Genomic DNA, 21,516 nt, shown 5'->3' on the forward strand with positions numbered 1-21,516 from the left:
TATCTATCTATCTATCTATCTATCTATCTATCTATCTATCTATCTATTGCTTTTATTTTGCTTCCACAAATGAAATCACTGGCAACTCCTTTGGTAAGCTTCACAACACTGTATAGTTGTTCCCAGACTAGCAACAGGGCATGACCTGAATACACTGATGCTTTACTCGTAAAGAAGGAATGCTTTGTGTTGAGCAAACTGAGATTTCTCTAAATGAGGTATGGGGTTCCTGAAGAAAAGTTGGAGGACATTTCAGATCTCCAGTGATGAAGGTTAGGTTGTGGAGGGGAGGCAGGCAGTGGAAGAAGGAAGAGGGGGGCTATTTCACTGATTGTTCTTTGAAGTCAGTAAACATGTGTCACCTGAGCTGGCAGGCTTTAACATTTGTGGCTGTTGGTGACTGAGCAGGGAGCTAAGCTGTGATCACTGCAGTCTTTCCCTCAGTAGGCACAGAACAGGCTGCTCAGGGCAATGGTCATGGCCCCAAGTGCCAAAGTTCAAGAAGACAGTGCTCTCAGAAAAATGTGTTTTAATTTTGGAGCCAGGAGTTGGACTCAGTGGTCACTCAGTGGGTCCCTTCTAACTCTGGAATATCCTATAATACAGTATCTCCACAGTGGCTTAGGATGCAGCCACCGTTAGTAATCTGTCTCTTAAAGATCCACGTTTGCATGCTGGCAGGTCCAGGTGCTGGGTTCTGGTCTGGGCAGGAAGAAATCCTTGCACTCCCCTTGTGTTTCCTCCCTTCTCAGAATGTCCAAATATGTTTTAGTTCTCAGGATGCCCAAACTGAACAGCTTTTATGCAAATACATGAGTACAGCTAAGATCCTCCAGGGAGTGAGAGGTTTTGTAGGATCCCAGGCTGAAATGCTTGGTTTCTGCAAGATGCTGCTGTGCTTACCTTAACTTAAAAAGAAATACCATCACCACCCAAAACAAAGGTATACTGTTTTTCTCTCCAATTATTTCTGAAAAAAACTAATTATTATTAATATATACATATATTTATCAAATCTACTTTAGGCCATTTCTAAATGGAAATTAGAGACAAACCTCTTTAACCAATTCAGTGGAGGAATGAGATTTGTAGCATTATCATTAATAAGGAAGAGCAGAATGAAGGCCTACAAGATCACAAAATCATATAGAATCATAGAATGGCCTGGGTTGAAAAGGACCATAATGATCATCTAGTTTCAACCCCCTGCCACAGACAGGGTCACCAACCACCAGACCAGGCTGCCCAGAGCCACATCCAGCCTCAATCCATAACACTAGGACTGCTTTTTGCACAGCTTACTGATTTCACCGTTCTAGCTTCTGATATTTTTTTCCTCTTATGCTTGGCTAGGATGAAAAGACAGCATGTGGAAGAGCTGAAGCAGTTGAAAGCTAAATCTACCTCCTTATGTGTGTGCTGAAATGACCCAGTGGGGACTTGGACCAGCTCTCAGCTTTGCTCCAGTCTACCCTCATTAGGACTGGATCGATGCAGTGTCTGGCTGGCTTTTCACAGGTAATTTGAAATGTTTGTAGGTCCATCAGAATAAATAAGTGTACTTCTTAAAAGTCTCCCAGCGTTTGCTTGCCCTTTAGTTCTCTCACAGCTTACTCTAGATTTTGGGAAGAAAAATGAAAAACACATTTGTTTGGCTGTCTTATGGATTTAAAAGCTGTTAAAGACAATGCTTTTGTTTATATAGCACTACAGATTTGGGGGAAAAAAATGTAGATGGTTCTGTGTGAGTGGTCTGTCACCTTTCTGTTAGTTCCTATACAGAAGACCAGACTATATTTCAGGCCTTTAGAACGTGCCCTTAACAGTGCCTCTGGACAGGTTAGATGAAAATGGCATGCTTAAACATGATCTACTGTATTTTTGAAGACAAACAAATAAAATTAATCTGCACATAGCTACACGCTCAGAGGACATACTTCTCTCTAGCAATTCACTATAATAGCCTTTATCAATGAAGGAATTTGAGCTGTAAGGCTAAAGATTAATATGTGTTCCATGATTTCCCTTCTGTAGTACAGGGCATCGCTCTGGGCGTTGGCAATGGTGGCAGTTTGACAGGATTTAGGATAGATTAGTGGTAGACCTGTATACCTACACCTGAAAAAAGACATTAGGTTAGTTAAGCAAATCAAATCCCCCATGTGGAAAGATGGAGAGGGAAAATAAAGCCAGAGATGATCATGCAACGCAGACATTCCTTATGAGTTTCAATATTTTTGCAACAGAAAAGGGAATAAGTGACTAACTTTTTTGATCCTTTGAGAAAGACTTAAGTGCAAGAGCAGGAATGGACAACAGGCTAGGGAATGCACCACGGGTCCTAAGGCCTCATAGCTGCAGCTGCAAAGCCTTTGGAAGGAGAATTTGACCCCAGGCATGGGATCTTCACAACCAGGAAAACTCTAAAGTTTGATATTCTGAAATTAAAGGCTTCTTCATGTTCAGAGACAGCAACACTGGTCTAACACTGGCAACTAAGCTGGAATGATGAACTTCTATTTAAAGTGTTCTTAGAATACGTAAAATACTATTACAGACAATAACCTTGATTAAAATACAAATAACTATTAATTACTAAGTATTATTAAGCATATGCAAACATGCATAGGTCTGTGAGGTTCTTTTGATCAGGTGGATTCTAAATTGCTTTATGAAATGAATTTCCTACAGATGAGTAAGCTGCATTCAATCTTGCACTGCCTGGAAACCTTTTGTATTAGTGGTTTCTTTTTTCAAGCAATAGCCTGGAATGGCATTTAGTATCTCAAGAAGTCCAGGATGATTTGTTATTTGTTCTTACACAGCTGTGCAGAAATTAAAACACTCTTTACACAAAAAAGATCTCATTCCAGGCTTCAAGCAGAAACCAGGAGTAGGTGCCAGCTTCTGGAAGTGAACGTGATATTTGATGCAACCATGATAGAAAAAAATACACGTTAACTGTATGATGATTTCTTTCCCCTTATTGAGATGGCATCTTTTCCTTAATTCCCTAGAGATTTCTGCTCCACAGCAGTACTGGAATTAATCTGAGTTTATCAGCATGTTAATGAAACTTATTTTAGGCACCCGCACGTATTTGAATGCAGAGTTATTAAAGAAGTAGCGGCTGCAATAGGGGCTGAAATGAAGAAATATATAGACTAAGATAAATCTCAGGACTGCAGTGTAACTGCTTGTAAAATGAATTGCTTATCTTTTTATTGACTGGAGAATTTAAAATCAATCTGGAACAAGGGTGTGCATTGGGAGACATTTCTTCTTCAGAAGTTTGTTTCAGACCACTTTGGGCTTTTTTGTCGTCTTTATCTCTTATGATTTCTGTGTTTTATCTGTAGAGGAGAGTGGTGGAGATAGATGAAGCTGAAGGCAGAAAGGTGAGCCAGAGGCTGCAATGGGGTAAGGGGAAATTAGGTGAAACTGGGAGACAGGACATCCAGAAGCTGATAGTAAAATGTTGCTTTAAGCAATTTACAATTAATTTATGGAGCTTTCATTGGAAGAAAGACCTAAGAGCTTTTCTTAGATCTTTTTTAGCATTTCAGATTAATGATTTCAAGAATCAGAAACTGGATTCTGTACTCGATATGGGAATTTCTGTGCTGCACATTCCTGGATATTCATTCAACTCTGATGACTAAGGTTAAGGGATAGCCTACACTACAAAGTCTTAATCAGCCCAATGACTGCCACAGCTCCTAGAAGAAGCACAGCCCTCTCAAATAAGGTTGCTACCCAAAGGACTTTTTTTTTGCCTGTGCAGGATACATATATGTGGGATGATTTGGTAGCACAGCAGTCTTCCTGTTTGATTCCTTCCTAACAAACGGCTTTGCAAAGCCAGCAACATATTTTCTAACTGGACTTGTCCTAAGAAAGAATGTAACTCAGTGTGACAGCAGTGACCCACACCATTTTATAACAGTGCAGAATTTCAGGAAGGATAGTTCTGCTAGTGCTCCAGGTCCATCCAGAGCAGTGCCCATGTAATACATGAACAACATCTGCTAGTGCTCTTGTATCATCTTGCATCTTGCAGAAGACAACAAAAAAAAGAAGGCAACATCTTGCAGAAGACAACAAAAAAACAACTAACAGAAAGAACTGCTGATGACTCCATCTAAAGATACAGTCATTATTTTACAGCTACAAGAAAAGAGAAATCTGTGTCTTTGTTTTGGAAACACAAGTAGTATTTGTAAAAGGTATCAGCAAAGGCCGTGTTTTGTTTGAAAGCAATTTATCTGAATTTCAATATTTTTCAACCAGGTTGTATTTTATTCCTATTGTTTTCTCACACTTTGCAAGCTGCTAAAATTTGCATGTGTATGTGCAATCATCTGGGACACTCTTCAGTTGCTGTTATGAAATTCAGCACTTTGTGTGACTATGAGGACAGCATCCTTGCAGCCAAGGGTTATTTCTACAAATATTTGGAATAGAGGTTGGCATCCTATGTGACACTGATAGCTTGCAGGCCTGCTGGTTATCTGACTGAATAAGTTGGTGGCAGAGCTGAGCCATCACATAGGCTGCTTTCTACATTTTCTCCTGAGGATGTAGAGAACAGCTGCATGAAGAGTGATTACAGCCAAAAGTGCTGAGCACTTTCTCCTGTGCTGATTTAGTCACCATAGAGAAAGCTGAGTTGCTAAAGGTATTATTGAGGGTGAAAAGGTAAGAAAGAGGACGCCGCAAAGGAAGACTTAAGAATATTGCCTTGATAGCTGCTTGGCTTACACTGCCTAATGGGACCACTGTGTATTCAGTGGCTTCCTCAATAAGCAGAAGAGCTAATGATTCACTGTATGAAAAATGAATGGAAGAATGCAAGGTTTGTTAAGCAGTTAAAGCTAAATGTAGCCTCAAGTTTTATCTTCAGCAGGTATGGCAATGGGGCTCCCCAGGTGGCTAGAATTTGAATAATAGATATTTTTTTCTGAAATATTTTGTCTAGCTTCTCCTCTGATATCAGCATTTAAAAATTAGGATGCTTGTGTCTAATGGTTTTCTCATATTGTTGCTGTTTGGAGACATTCACTGCTTAGTTTAGCAGTGCCTTCAGGAAAGGGGGAGGCTGCCAGTAGAACCTGTAGCAAGCAGAACACTGGGTCTGCCTGAGTTTCCAGGAGCTTGCTAAAAGGTGCTGCTCACACAGCAAGCTTGCTTCCTTGTCTTTCAGTTCTGCATTCTCCCTGCATCTTTTGAGGGAGAGTTAAATCTTCAAAAGGGTCAGTGGTGCAGTTTGCTTGCAAATCTACCTTACTTCAAATTATCTTCACTAGGCCTGAGCTTGTAGAAAAAAAACATGAACAGGAATCTCACTATGAGACCTCTAACAAGGATTCACAAATCTAGTCCTCGTTGTATGGGTTGAAGACTGCAGTATTTGTGCCTGCTGGTGCTTGGAAATAAGGATGAGAGGATGTGGCCCTGCAGTGCAAATTCCTGCACAGCGTGCCTGTGCTCTGCAGCTAAACTGCAAAGACTGGGGCAGGAGATCTGCTGTGCAGGGAGCACTTTTTGTTCCTTCTTTTCTCCTGCCGTTTCTGGGGGGGATTATTGCTGGTTCCAAAGCAATTGGATGGTGCCTTCAGTGACACCACATCAGCTGGTAACTTTGTGGCCTGAAGATGGAAAAACTGCGTCCCTCTGTGAAGCGTGAATTTGGGTGTCCTGCATGCAGAGAAGGACGCAGCTCTCCTTACAAGCCCCTGCTTAGACATTTCACAGCTTTCAGGGAATTACTCCCAGAGAGCATTAATAGAAAAAGCAGCCCACAAACAACAGGGCTCTGCCACAAGGCTCAATGGAGAGGCAGAACCCTTCAGTGAGCTTGCTTGTTGCCCCCCAAAAACGTGTGCTGGGTGAGGGGCTCTCGATGGATGCTGAGGGTTAATCCCTGAGACAAGCGCTGCCATCCAGACTGCATTTCTCACTCCTCTCCTTTTTTGTATGGGTGGAAATCAGTGCCTGATGTGGTTTGCAGTTGTCAGTGATGTACTTTCATCACTGTGCTTGGGACAAATGGCATTGTCTACCAGGAATGGATGGGGGCTTGGTGGTAGAGGAGGGAGCATGATTCCCACCTCCCTGTTGCCTCTCACCCAGTGCCCTACAGTGCTCCATCTGAAAGAGAAGGCTTTTTAAGAGCCTCCAATGAGGGAAAATACGGAGCTAGAGCAGTGCAGGGTGAAGCGCTCCCTCTGACTAGGGAATTGGAAAGGTAGGAACCTGTCTTTCCCTGCAGGTAGCATGTTGTCCTGGAGCAGAAAACAGCAAACATCTGCTTCAGGAGGTGTCTGTGCTTCAGATGGTACTTCACCTGATCAGCTCAGGCTGGGGGAGACCTACTCAAGAAGGCAAGTTATGCTGGTCTTTCATGCAACATGCCTGGCTTAGGAGTCTGAGCTGCTCTCAGGTGAGGAGCCAACATGCTCCAGGTTCATCACTTCTGGAGAAATGGCACTGATGTTTGGGTCCCCTCTGCTCTGGGGTTTTTGATTTTTATTTTTGTTTAACAAGACGTTTCTTTTCAGCAGGCGTTTTGCAGTTCGGCTCAGTGCTACGCCCTGTCAGCCCATATCTGGCAATGAAGACCCAGGTGGAGAAATACCTGTCTTACATCCTCTGTCAGGACTCAGATCAGATCAAAGCACCATCAGTGTCAAAGGTGAGTATGCTCTATGAGGCCAAACAGTTTCTCATGAAAGGTCATTACTTACTTACAATGTTCTTTAGGACATAAGTGGTGTTAGACTATCCAACTTGCTGCAAGTCATAAAAAATACACTGTTAATTTGTCACATAGAATAAGGTAGGGCCTGTCTATTGACTGTATTAGCCACGCTACTGTGAGACGGCAATATCATCACGAGACAAATTTTACTTACAAAATTAATTATCTGTTTCATTACTTTAAGGACAAGGAAAAGGAATCTGGAAGCTTTTTCCGGTGTTGGTTTGGTTTTTTTCCCCACTATAATTTCTTGGGTTAGCATAGAAGCATTTTAAGAACCAATTAATAATCATTTGCTTTCCCAGCATCTATTTATAATTCAAGCACTTGAAAGCATGCAACCTATTATGTGGTTCTCATTGTTTTATGCTTGAAAAATGTGAAGTGGTCATTCCCTCCAGGATGGAAAACATCCTTTCTATAATTGCTCTCTATGGGATTTCCCTTCTACAGCTTCCAAACTTTTTTTTTTTTTTTTTGCTCTGTTCATTATAATTGTATTAAGTAACCACTAAAACAAAACACAGTAATCACAGTGCTCCAAATAGAACTCATCTGGTCTTAAAAGAAGAGCAGAAAGAAAGAGTGGCTGTTGTGGTCCTCTTCGCATTGTCAGTCACGTGCCATCCTGAAAACCACATCTTTATATTCCATCCACTTGCTTGTTATCAGAGTTTCAAAATGAAACTGTCACCAGAGCAGATCAGTGCAATCCTTTTAAAAGTAATCTCCTTGATTCTACCTACTACACAGGGGAACATCAGCTTAACTTGTAATTAAAGTAGATTTCTCTAGGGAGACCTTAGACGTGGCCTGTCAGTTCCCAAGAAAACAGCAGCAACTACTGACCTCGTTTTTCCTGTGCTCTACCATCAGATACCATCAGATTTAAAAGGATGGTATGAACTGAGATGGGGCATGATTCCTGACAGTGACAGGCCTGTATGACTGTGAGAGAAAAAATAAAAAGGGAGAAAAAGTTCGACCTCCCCCTACTTGAGTAAGTTGCTCTTTTAGGCAAAGCATGAGCCTCCTGGAACCAGTCCTGGCCTGAACAAGAGAAAGTTTCCCTGGGAGCAGGGAGGTTCTTATGCTACAGGCAGAGCCTCAATGAGGTTTGAGGGGATAATTACGTTAGTTGCTTCCTTATTACTCACTTCAGCTCTTGCTGGTCTTTCAAAGGGCTGAGAAGATGGGTGGGTATCAGAACTGGCTTTACATCAGCCTGTATGGTTTACCATATCTGTTCCTGAACAACTACACTTGATGAATGATGCCAACCCGAGCTACTTACTGAAGGAGCAGTGTGTCACCTTGTGTTGCATAAGAGCAAGATGGACAGCTGCACTGTGAGAAGCACAGAAAAATAACTCCACCAGCACAAGAGAGGGCAATTGCTATCCTAAGGCTTTGGATTGACCAGGATATCTTTTTTCAGAACAGAATATTCCGCAAAGCCTTGTCTGTGTAAGCAGCTTCTGCTCCTTAGCTACTACATATGTGGCACATACATTGATGCCAAGTTTTTTGCAGCAAAAATCCAGCATCCCAAATTTTGACCCATGCACTGAATTAACAAGATGGAGGCAGAGAGCAAGTGGAATGGTAGGGAGATTTACAGTAAGAAGTTCACAAGGCAGCTCACTTTCCCAACTATGCCACGTCATGATAGTTCAGTTTCCCTCACTATTTTCAGCTTTTGTCACTGCACAGCAGCTGATATTGAGAGTTGGCATGACTTGTGAAGGGCTCCTCTTACACTTGGCATACATGTTTGGGCATTTATATGGAGAAAGCAGAAGTTACAGACAACGTGTCCTTGCTAAGTACTGCATCTTTTCTCAGTTTTCCATTGTGACAGGCTTTAAAATGAAAGATGAATAGAAGATCTTAAACCTGCGCGCAGGATCTCATGGCTAGACAATGAACCTTGCAAAAATAAAGCAAAAACAGCAACAAAAAAACACCCAGTGTGTTTTCCCACAATCCTGGCAGTGCAGTGAGACAAAGGGTGCTCTATGCCTGAGAAGTAGGTTTCTTGGTTGCCGTCCCAGACGTCTGCAATGTAACGCCGTGTCCCCACCATGGGGATTAACGTGCAAGGGACTGCCTGCACCTCCTGTTACAGGCAGGGGGGATCAAAAAGGATTTTCTAAAGTGTGTTCCCTGAGCAGGGCTTTCCAATACTGAGCAGTTTTGCCTTCAGCAGCTCGTTCTGGTGCTGCAGCAAAGGGTTAGGAGCAGTAATCTCATGTGCTGGAACAGGATCAGACAGATGTTCACATGCTTGGTTAGCTTTGGTAGTTACTTCTCTAGTTACAATAGATCCTCCAAACTGCAGTCCTTCTGAGATAAATTCCTGTTTTCCTGAATTAACATGTTCTAGAGGTTAAAGTTAAGCTTTCAGATGTGTACGAAGTGGGATTAAAGCCCACAAAAGCACATCTATAGTAATGCCTATATTATTTTTATGCCTAAAAATGCCTATGCATTTTTTTTTTCCTGAACCCTGTAATAGATGTTTTGTTTAATCCTCGTGATAAAGCTACTGAGATTAATTCTACCCAGTTGTATTTCCTTTTTGGAAAATTGCACGTGTGAACAAATTCAAATTGGGTGAACTAACTTCACACAGGCACAATGCATCAAAATGCTCCATCCATTGAATTATACAAGATATAACCAACAAGTTCTCCTATTTTCTTGCCATATGAGAATGGACCTGGAAGAAGTAGGAGACCTAAGAGGGAGATTGCGTATTGCTTAACTATATCCCAACACTTTTTGAGTAAATGCTGAATGCCACTGGGACCAGCAGAGCTGCACATGGGCACAAGGGCCCATTCGTCCAGACTCACTGGACGTACTGCTAGAAGTGGGACCTTAGTACTTTAATTTCTCTTCAGACCTTGTAATGAAAGACTCTGGCAGAGCAGCCAAGTGCTGCAAGGTAGTTGTGGCAGTGTCTTTAGCTGAAGGTGCTTTAATTGCTGGCCTTAGAGAAAGGGCAGAGCTGAGCCAGCTGTAAGAAACCAACCAGTTTTTTTTCCCTATTCGAGAGCATGGTTATAAGTAGTGTAAGACACTAGAAGATGCTGGGGCTAAGAATAAAGGAGGTTTGTCCTGAATAGAAGTAAAATTGACACTCACAATGTGTTCTTTCAATTTTTCTCCATTCAGAGACTGGTATGATAAGCCATGTTGTAGCCTGCTTCAGCCACATCCTTAAAAGCAACAGCACTCAATTTACAGATCTGTTCTTACAGTTAAGGTGAAGGAAATCTGATTATATTTATCTGCCTGTTAGAGAAATTGTTAGTGTTCTGCAGTCATTTGCTACACTCTTTTTTGCTGCCCCAAAACAAAGATACTTGCCAAATGATTCATAGGGATGGAAAAGGAAAAGGGGGAAGGAAAAGAGTGGAAGAGGAGGAGGTGTTTGCAGTATGCTGCTGTGGATTAGAGTTCAGATCCAAGCTTCCAAGGTTTCAGACTTAATCTTGCAACACACGCAAAGCCTTTCAATTTCATTTTGAGGTCGTTACCCAAATTCAAAACCATCAAACTGCTGCGTGGGGAATGCAGGCACACAACTCAGTCCTGGGAACTTTATAGCTATGAGTGCAACTCATACTGGGAAAGAAATGCAAAGTTTTAGGATGACGTATTTGTTTATAAAACTAAAATCTGCACATTAAACATAAACTCATAAGCTTCAGATCTGTTTTATTTAATAAATTCTAGTCTTCTGATTTATTGGAGTGATACTAGTTTTCATATATGATTTCACTGCTGATTTAAAGAAGAAAAGCAAAAATAGAAAAAAAAACTAAAGATTGAGCATGTTGTGATAGCTAACACGGAAAGAACGCAAGCCCAGAAGGCTTTCATTGCTTCAGCAGATATGTTAGGCTGAATATGAATTTTGCTTTCTTCATTATGAATAGTATTAAAAGATTGGCCTTCCTGGCAGGGGCTTTCACACAGCTTTCTTCATCATGCTGGGAGACCACCTGCTAGGCTTAACCTAAGCTGACCTGAGGGCTGTCCAATGATAGGAAAGGCTTCCTAGTGAGGCGGTAGATGTCCCATGCTGCCAGTGTTCAAGAGGCACTGGGACAACACTGTCAGAACTACTGACTGTTCACCTGAACTATTAACCCTGAAGTGGTTGGGTGGTTGGATTTGATGATCTTTGTAGGTCCATTTCAACTGAACTGTTCTACTCTATCCTGAAGTTGGGAATTCCCATGTGACTTCTCACCTACATGAAAATAAAACACCTGTTCTACACTGACTGTCACATCCCTCTGGATTGATTTAATTACCTCTGAAAGTGTCGTAGCAATTCTGAGAGCCGCTGCAAAGTTAGAGGTCATGTGGAAAAATACTGGTTCCATCAGTTGCTAGGTACAGATGAGGTTCAGCACTACCTGGAGTAGATAGATAGCTATTAAAAGGAAAACAAGGTTGCTGGCAAGGTCAGCCCAAATTGAGACCTGATATACATCACAGGCACCGATCAAGTCTCTAGTGCCTGTTTCCAGAAAACGAGCTCCTTGTGAGCTCAGGTTTCCAACAAGTGAAGCAGATGTTCCAGATCTCTTTAGTTTTGCTGTTTCTTCAAAGAAGCTGCATCATTTCTTATTTTGCTTTTCATGTGTGTTGCTGGGAATTACATTTTGAAGAAATGACAATTTCTTATAAGTAACTATAATAAATGCATTCATTTTAAGTGACATGTTAGAAGTGGCATTGATGGTACCTAGAGCTGATGATTCAGATGATTTAAGTATCACTACGTATATCCTTAAAGACACAAAATGGGAAGCTGCCTGTCCTAGAGAACAAATAAAAGCAGAATGCAAAATAACTAGCAGGCACAGAATAACTATTAGATAGAAAAATCTGTTGTCTGACAGAAGTGGAAAAGGTAATGATGAAAAATCTAACTATTAAATATTATAAGGTACAAAGGAATTAAGAAAAAAAGAAGCAGCAGCAAAACACAGTGCACCTCTTTTGAAGTCTGTAGGATTTGTAAATGCAGTGGGGTGGCAAATGTACAATAGCAGCGAGGGTTATTCAAGCAAGTGAAGTAAAAGAAATGCAAATATCTGTAATCTTTTGAACAAACAATTTACTTAAAATGATTTATTCCAGCAAGATACTAAGACAGAAATCACGAGGTGGTGTCTGAAGATGTCCTTCAGGACTTTTTCCAGCTAGGTGTAAGCACTGAGCCATCTGAGGGTTCTAATGGAATTGAATGCTTCCTTCAGCCTAACTATACACATTTCTTCTTTAACATTCAGATACAATTTTTTGTTGTATTAACTTAAAGATCTGAACAATGGAATGTTGATCATAGTATGTCCCAAAATGGCTTATTGAGTCAAGTGCAAGATAATTTCAGGTAATAAATATTCAAACCTCATCTCATTCTGGAGCTGAGGAATGAGTTTATCATGGGAGTTTAATGATCTCATTTTGCTTTTGGGGTCACAGAGGGTCATGTTGCAGTGAATCCCTTGTTATTTAGCTCAGTATTACTTTACATGACATCGCTACTTCCACATTAGTGTGTCCTCCTTCATGTCCACCTTATTGCAGCCAGTGAGAACTGCCAAGAATCATGTTTGCATTGGTGTCTACCAATGCAGTCATATTTGGTGGAGAACATGTGAAGGGTGGGGACAGCATAAAAAAAAAAAGGAAGGCACACGAAGCCCCAAATTTGCTGAAGACTAGGAGACTGATAAGGGTTTCTTTGGTTTTAGCTTATCAGGATATTCCTTATCTGCTGAGTGCTTAGGACTTGAGTATTTCTGAATGCATTTATAGTAAGTGGAGCCATGAGCTGTGAGCCAGAATCTTGAAATACAAACCCTCTTTTGCACTCATGAAAACACATCTGGAGGGAAAATGATACAGCGCTGTGTCGTTTCTCCCTTTTACACCCGTTCACCTGAGTTTGTTCTCTGGGTTAGGCTTCAACTTTGCCATTTGCAACAAAAACGCTCTCTGATCTAAATTCTGCCATCTCTCAAAGGTGTCACAGCAGGAGATGACTTCCTTTTGCACACACTAAGTGAGAAAGCTAGCGTTTTAGACTTCGATCTTAGAAAAGATACAATCAAGGTATTATTTTCTTTGAGCACGGATACGTTATAATCTTACCATAGGCTACAGTTATACTTGATTAAAAATAAATTTGTTCATAAAAAGTTGCATTAAATGTAGTCCTGAGGATAAGTTTCAATGATATCCAGTGTGAAATAGCACGATGCTGGTAATTTATTAAGTGTAAAGTGCAGGAGGGGAGCGGTGCTTTACGCTTTAGGGTAAGCTTGGGGATATTCTATGATATTTCTGAGTTTTTCATTGTAAGCAAAATAACTCTCATCTAGTCTTTTATCTTTCAAGGTTGGTTGGTTTTTTTGTTTTTTTTTTTTGTTTTTTTTTTTCAGATACCATTCAAATGTAAGCTTACAAAATCTCCAGCACTAAGGAAGGAATAACTGCACTAAAAACAAAAGGTTCTCTATGTTGCCTTTCACTGAAATGGAAAGCTATTGATATTTCTCAGAGCAATAAACTAAATGATACTTCCCCCATTTCTCTGCACAAATTGCCTAATTTTGAGCCAATATTCAAATTTGTTTCTGCTCTCAGAAATCACAAGGTGTGTCTCAGCTTTCCAGGGATGTGTGAGTATCCTGTGATGCTTTTGACACATAACAGAAAAATAAAAATCTTAGGCTTCATAATTAGCCTTCTACCAGAAAAGAGAAGCTTGGAAATTAAACAGTGTACCATAAAACCAGGAAAGTTATATACTTTTGACTTCTGTGGTTTTTGGCATGGACAGATTCATGATGCTTCATCTTTAAGCTTCCAGTTAAAGCCATTTGCTCCAGTATTTGGAAAGGAAAAAATCCAAGTGTGCTTTTGAGGGTCAATCCAGCATCCTTAAATACTTTTTTCAAAGGAAGGTGCTGATTTCTAGGGGAAGGTTTGCGTTTCTGAAGCAATTCATGTGTAATGCACTTTGGAGGGGGAAGACAACTGTGCTGTTATCGAGCACACCTGTGCACTGGCAGGCTTAGAAAGCATCTGTCATCTCTGCTTTCTAAAAGAGCAGAAGATGGGGAGAAGAAAGAAGTTTATAAACACCTTCTTAATCTGAACTGTTTTTTTTTCATATGCTTTTTCCTTGATGTCTTTTTCATCATTGGAAATTATGAGGTTTTTGTGTTGCTTCACACATGGCTTTCTGTCGATACTAAAAGACACATCTCAGAAAGAGTGTAGGCCAAGCCCTAGTTTGGTTCCAGTGGGAACCAGTACAGTCAATATTCCTTGTACCATCTCCTGTGTAACAGCAAAATGACACTGGGATTCTATCCCAGGAAGAGGAGTAAGGAAACATCATCCCTGCTGAGAGAAGAGATGCAGATGTTTTTACAAACGATGCACCAGGATGCTTTCTTCAAACTAGAAAAGTTCCTGGATTTGTAAAGAAGAGCAGCTTTGAGCAGTCACTCCATGTATTTCAACTATGAGGAGAGATGAATAACAGATCAACAAGCCTCAACAAGATACAAAACTAGACTTTGTGTCATTCTCTTGGAATTGTGTGGACTATTGACAAACACGGGAAAGAAAATATGTGTCCATAATAAAATACTGTTCTGCCACAAATACCAAGTTTTAGCAGATGCAGAGCTCACACGACCTCACACCTGACCTTCTGAACTGCAGTAGAAGTAACTTGGCTCGCTGCAACCAGTGACAGGAGAGCAAGTGGGTGTGGATGGTGCTATTCAGAGCTGCCTTACTGAAGGATGTGCCAGTTCCTTGGCATGGAAATCACCCTGGATGACTTTGCCAGCCATTTATTCCCTGCCAGTTTGAGAGCACATTACTTCTGGGAGCAGTTTTATCCAGCCCAGAGTGAAATGCAGGAAACGAGGTATTTTTTACTTTGTTCTGGCTATGAAAATGCATGCGTAGTATGGAGAAACAAAGAAACAGTATCTGATGCATGTTTTCCAAAGTGTTAGATGAGAACACATTACAACACTTCAAGAGGAAAATATCTCCTCCTTCTGTTAACTGTAGATTACCTTTTCCTCTCTTTTTTCCCTTAAATCCTTGAGAGCAAAAACCCGGATTTCAAATGTTATTTCATGTTTCTGACTTCAGTTGTGATGACAGAAGGCTAGGTGAAGAGTGGAAAGGAAGTGATGGCCGGTTTTCCAGTTTGAAAAGGAAGCCAGAAAAGAGAGCATGGGAGTCTTTTCTCCACCACCTCCCCCTACAACTCTAAATTTACCAATTTTCAAACCTTAAATGAGAGCAATGAACTCCAAAATCACCTCTTTAAAGGGTATGGAACCCCAGTAAAAGAAAACAGTCCGCTGGCACGGGATAAGAGGGTGCACAAACTAATGAGTGCCCTTCCTGCCTTAATGACAACAGTAGGTATCCCAGAGTCTAATCCACGTACAACCGGAATGTTGAAGTCCAGAACTCTTAAACCACCATGGAAACATCCGGACAGCTGCTTCTCTCCAAGCAAAATAGAAATGCTAATGACTGTGCTGCTTGGTGAGGCTCCAACAACACCATGTGTCCGTAACAGCATGAGCTACTGCCACACAGAAGAAATAAAAGCAACTGTAGATTTCTCCTCATCTCTGTAGGGTACTCCTCCAGTTAGACTGGCATAGTACATTGCCTTTGCTAGCAGCAAAGTGTCTTGGATGATAACTAGGGACTGGCTTACTTTAGCAGGTCTTTAAGAACTGAGAAAAGAATGGTTTGTTGAGATTCTGGATGCTTGATTTTAGGATAGTTATTTGAAACTCGGCCACCCAACTTCCAACTGCCATTCCTTACTGTGTTTGGCCTTCAAATAATGACACAGAATATGAAGAATTTACTGTTTCATTTCCATATCTATCCTCCTCTTGGGGAAACGAAGCAAAATGTTTCCCAGCAATGATGAAAACAACCTCATCTTTTTGTCCTCTAATTACATATCTTCATATAGCTATTTCTGAGACATCAGGCTTTATTTCCTTCAGTTTGTGACATCTGACTTCAATGACTGTGTACTGCTGTCAGTTTTGACTGGGAAAGAGCAAATGCAGTGCAGTGTAAAAGTTATTAGCTGGAGGAATTTAAGATTAAAAGAAAAAAAGCAACCCACTTAGTTGTTGTTAGAGTGACATCTAAACAGTGCTTTCAGTATTAATGCCAATGTAACTGAAGTTGTAAAAAATGATCCCTCATCCCCTCCAGAATTAAAGCTTTGAGTTTCTTTTTGTTTTTGTTTGTTATGCTGTGTTACCCAGGTATATAAGTACCTCCACAGAAGACATAAATACTGACTTGATTTCATGCTGAATCCTACTTGTAAGCTGGGCAGCGGACCTATGGGTAAAGATGAAGCCATCTTCAAGTATTTTTGATGTGCTTCAAGTATTTAGCACATGGTAAGGCAAGGCATGCAGGCTGCATGCAAATAATGGATTTGTAAGCTCAGCTGTTGCCAAGCTCTTACAAATTGGCTAATAAATTTGAAATGCCTGAGGTAAGTGTGTCATTTGTAACGTGGCAGTGCTGCAGGACCCTGACTCACCAAGTGGTGCTTCTCTGGTGTAGCAGGGGAATGCTACATATGCCCTTCCACAGCACCTTCACAAGGCAGACTCATCCCAGCAGCTCTTGGCTCTGTGGTACACTTAGTTTTATCCTCCTAATTTATCTCCATCCTTTCTTCCATGACAAATCAAGCTGCACTTGTGGCATATTACTTTATCACTAAATATGGATTTGAGTCTCAAATTACATGCGTTTGGATCTGATCAACTATTTTCTGTAATAAAAATCAAGAAATGCTATTAAACAAAACTAACATTAAATGAAGTACCTGACAAACAATGGATATTTGTTTCTTTTACAGGTCACAGTGATTCTAATGAAGATGCAATGGCCAGTCTTAAAGAATGGGGGGAGTATTCCTAGGAAAGAAAGGAGTCAACACCAAGGCCGGGATGCAAGTTTATATAACAGGTATTTATAAGAAGCTGTGCAAATAAGAATTTACTTATCAAGCATCATACCCTGACATGATGGCCATGGTTCTTGGAAGAGTTAGGTATCCTTCATCAATCTCAAATTACACTGGTTGCCTAAGTTTCTTAGAAAACTTAAAAAAAAAAAAATAATCTACCTTCTATCTAAATAACCCATCTGCACCTGGACTGTTGTAGAGCTACTTGAACCTATTAATTACAGTGTCATGCCATCCCCATGTTTATGCTTACCGTAGTGCTATCTAGCCTCTTTGTAAGCATTAGTTGCCATGCACTGTGCAAGGTTATGCACTCTCTCACTCTGTAAATGTGGGATTTGACCCCACAAAAAATATACTGACAAATCAAAATTTATAATCGGTTTAAAGTTCAAGGGTGCAGCCAAATCCTTAGCCAGTGTAATTTGACCTAGATCCACTGAAGTAAGCACAGCCATATTGAACTGCATAAGCAGAACTGTCCCACTGTGGTTGCCTTCATAGTGTGGGGATAAAAAGGAAACACTGAAAGCCTCACAAAGACCGTTTTGTGGCTTCAACAAAATGAATTTAAGAGTCGTTATGCTACACTCTATAAGTAATAGCGATGTAATGCCTATGGTGTTGATGAAACTCTTAGAGTAGAAGGGACATTAGTAACACATACCTGCTTGTGCCACTTCAGAAGGGATGATAAAATAGTGTTCATACTTGGCATAAAATCTAAGGTTATTATTTCTTTGCTCCTGGTACCGTCAGTAGCATCCTCCTCTCTTCCCTCAGTCAGCTCCAAGACTACCTAGACACTCATGGGCTGCAACTTTTAACCCTGTATTAGTTTCATTGCAGCAGTTTTCATCAAAAGCTTGGGTTTCATCTTCAGGCATTAATGCTCCCATGACACTCTTTCAAACTTTTAGAACCAAAGCAACCTTTGGTTAGGGGATTCTACCAAATTGGTCATTTTCCTCTCAGAATGCGTTCATTTGTGAATAATGCAAAATCTAAGCCACTTTTCAGCAATAACAGATAATTGGAGATACAGGAGAGCAAAAACTTGCTAATAGAGCTCATGTGTAACTCTGAACACATGTATCTAGCCAATGCTGCCAGCTGTTCAAAGAATAATTCAAAGGTTGAATGGAACAGCTCTAAGAAACAGAAATGATAGGTTAGGGAAAAGTGTCAACTATAATTTCCATTAGCAGGAATACAAAGTTGTTGATATTTGTCATTTCTTTATTTGTACCCATATGATTGATGTCATCTCAGTCCAAATGAGATGAGCCCAAATGAAATACTTTACCTGTTTCAGGCTATTCTAACTTTCTTTCAAGCTGTCTCAACCTGGATATTACTTGTACCAGTCACTGATAAATGACACACATTGCCTTCTGGAACACCAGTTTTATCTGTAACTGTAATCATTATATAATAAGAGAGATGGTATCAATGGCTGGTATTACTATAACTACACAAAGTTGTAGTATCGTAGAATTATAGAATGGCTTGGGTTGGAAAGGACCTCAAAGATCATCAGGTTCCAACCGCACTGCTGCAAGCAGGCTTGTCAACTGCTAGATCAAGTACTAGATCAGTAACTTAGTCATGTTTTGTTTTCCTGTCTTACCCAGCACTATAAGAAATAGCTCTTCAGTAAAATAGTGGAAAGCCATTCTGGAGCTCCTAGGAAGTCATGGCACTGAGCTTGCCAGACTTCAAGAAGCATCTGAACAATGCTCTCAGGAATATGGTCTGATTTTTGGATGGTCCTGTGTGAATCTGGGAGTTGGTCTCAATGATCCTCACGTGTCCCTTCCAACTTGGGAAATTCTATGATTCTATAATTCTATAAATTTATGTACCATTTATCATAGAATATAGAATGGCTTGGGTTGAAGAGGACCACAAAGATCATCTAATTTCAACCCCCTGCTATGTGCAGGGTCGCCAACCACCAGACCAGGCTGCCCAGAGCCACATCCAGCCTGGCCTTGAATGCCTCCAGGGATGGGGCATCCACAGCCTCCTCGGGCAACCTGTTCCAGTGCTTCACCACCCTCTGAGTGAAAAACTTCCTTCTAATATGTAACCTAACTATCATATACCTCTGAGTGGACTGCAAACACACTGAATAGGAGAAACAAATTCAGAATTACAGAAGGTGACTGTTAGGAAGAGGACTTAACTAATGGAATTGAATATCATTCATATCTTAGCTGATCACCGCAAAGGGGATTCCAAATTGATTTGTACGCGTGAAGGGCAAAAATTACAGTGTATATTGCAGAATCATTTGGGAAAAAAGCAGTGCTGTTAAGTTGTATGAAAGAAGAATCAGGTTGTGAAGAAATCATGCCACCACTTCTGATACAACAAGCTTGGACGGGGTATTCAGCCCTGTTATGCCTTGGAGTGCAGAACACACGCATGGTGCTCTTGTACTGTGTAAGGTCAGCACTACGCTTCGTGCCTCGCCGTTTGCAAATGGGATGAGGTCCTCCGGGAAGTTACCATGACGGCACGACACGATGCGCTTTGCAGAGAGTCTGCTACTTGCTAAACAGATGGCTGCACTGTTCCACTTTGACTCTCCTAAACGTCAGACTGGAACCTAAAACTCCATTGTTCATTCACTTCACTACGCGTAAAAAAAGAAAGTGTGCCACGGCAGATTGTATGGCTAGCACGGGCGCTTCGATTATCATGCCACCGGCAGTAATCTCTTTATGTAAGCTGCTCACACGCGACTCGAAATAGAGAAAAACGCACCTGCTTGCAGGCAGGGAGATAACGGGGTGCACCTACCCGAGCAGCCCCCGCACGCTTCCAGGGGGACGGCGCACCGCCCACCCCCGGCGCCCCCCACCCCGCTCCTCCGGCTGCCTTCCCCGCTCCCCGCCTTGCAGCCCCGGCTGCCCGCTCCATCCCCGCGGCCAGGGCTCAGCCTGCGGTCTGGGCTCCTCTCGTGTCCCGGGGCCGCCATTTCGCGGCCTCCCGCACTCACCATGGCGCCGCGGCTGTGAGGCGCTGTCCAGGGTAGCGGCCCGGCTCTGCCGCCGTTCCCGCCGCGCCCGCCCTATAAGGCGCCGCCTCCGGCCCGCCGCGCCGCCTCCCGGCCGGCAGCCCGAGGGATGAAGCCCCGCCACCGCCCCGCCGTCGGCGTGGAGAATGGCAGGACGCCTCTGAGAAACGGCGGGGAGGGTTCAGCCCCGGAGGTGTCGGTTTGGGAGCGTGCGGTCGGTGCCCAGGCACTCGTACTTGCCCTGACCTGAAGCCTCGGTTCTTCCACGCGCTGTGCCAAGCTGAGATCGATGTCCCTTCTCTACGTAACTGGGGCAATGTGTAGCCACGTGTTTGTTTAGGTTGGCCCGAGAAGAGGTGAAAGAGTGGGAGCTATTGGCCCCCTCCGTGACGGCTCAGATACTAAACAGGAGAAAGGGAAGGGGGGAGGCTTTGTGCCTATTAGAACAAAGACAACAATTTACACCTTCTAAAGTGATTTCTGATCTGAATGCAAGCAAGGCATTATATCTCCTATAAAACATTTATTTAAGCTATTTAAACTCTATCTGGAGTACTGCATCCAGGTCTGGGCTCCCCAGCTCAGAAAAGAAGTGGAGCTATTGGAGCAAGTCCAAAGGAAGGCCACAGAGATGATCAGAGGGCTGGAGGTCCCCAGTGAAAACAAGCTGAGGGAACTGGGCTTGTTCAGCCTGGAAAAGAGAAGGCTGTGGAGTGGCCTCATTGTTGCCTTCGAATATGTAAAGGGAGATTATCAGCAGCAGGGAAACCAACTTTTTGCATGATTACATACTGATAGGGCAAGGGGAAATGGCTTTAAACTAAAGGAGGGGAGATTTAGATAAGATGTCAGGGGGGGAAGTTTTTCACGGAGAAGCTGGTGAAGTGCTGGACAGGCTGCCCAGAGAGATTGTATACGCCCTGTCCCTGGAGGCACTCAAGGCCAGGCTGGATGGGGCTCTGAGCAGCCTATCTATTGTTTGATGTAGCAGTTGGCAAGCCTGCCTGTGGTGTGGGGGTTGGAACCTAATGATCTTTGAGGTCCCTTCCAACCCAAGCCAGTTGATTCTGTGATTCTATCAAGGCTTATTGAAAATGTCTTTCCCCCAGTGTTTAATAAAACAGCCTTTAGTTTGTGAATTTAAAATAATCTTTCCCAAAATATTAAAATTATCCATTTTAATTTTATTTTTGACATAAAGAATTGTCAACAACAACGTGCCACATGTGACAAAGTGCTTCCAGCGCTGTCCGCTCCGTTCTGGTTGCTCAGAATCTAGCCAAGCAGAGCTCAGTGACCAGCCTTTCCCAGAGCCAGGGGCACAGGCCATGGAAGCAAGCCAAGAGACCGTGTGCAGTGTGCAACAGGTGGCACCTTCACAAACTGAAGTGTGCTTGATGCATAAAGCCTGTATTGATCCAAAACGTAGCACTGATGTTCTAAACCTCAAATCATTCCTGAAGAGCTTTGTTCATATGCTACTCTACTTGCTTTTTCTTGGCTCTAGATTCAGATACACCAAATGTAGTGAGAATGGCTAGCATCCCAGTGCTGCTTGCCTGCCCAGAAGAGATGTGCCAGCAGTCTCTCGTGTAAGCATGCCCTCGTGTAACATCTAGCCCACTCTTATAGACTCAAGCTTGTTTG

The 21,516-nt window shown here is 42.1% G+C and overlaps 1 protein-coding gene and 1 long non-coding RNA gene across 2 annotated transcripts in view; one reads left to right on the top strand and one right to left on the bottom strand.

The window, feature by feature from the left end:
- The window catches only part of ELOVL2 (ELOVL fatty acid elongase 2), a 37,996-nt gene extending 18,078 nt beyond the window's left edge, over window positions 1–19,918 (bottom strand). Inside the window, exon 1 of the mRNA XM_042808626.1 lies at window positions 19,852–19,918. Coding sequence (XP_042664560.1) covers window positions 19,852–19,854 — 3 coding nt within the window. The 5' untranslated portion in view covers window positions 19,855–19,918. The remainder of the gene's footprint in view (window positions 1–19,851) is intronic.
- LOC122154983 lies at window positions 1,263–17,091 on the top strand. The gene is made up of 3 exons (XR_006167077.1): window positions 1,263–1,518; window positions 6,561–6,694; window positions 16,734–17,091. It is a non-coding gene; the product is annotated as an uncharacterized LOC122154983 (long non-coding RNA).
- Window positions 19,919–21,516: the final 1,598 nt, after the last annotated feature.

The sequence above is a fragment of the Centrocercus urophasianus genome, unplaced genomic scaffold, assembly GCF_019232065.1.
Source record: "Centrocercus urophasianus isolate 14NV4802_14NV808 unplaced genomic scaffold, USGS_Curo_1.0 seq_11, whole genome shotgun sequence".
Classification (NCBI taxonomy): domain Eukaryota; kingdom Metazoa; phylum Chordata; class Aves; order Galliformes; family Phasianidae; genus Centrocercus; species Centrocercus urophasianus.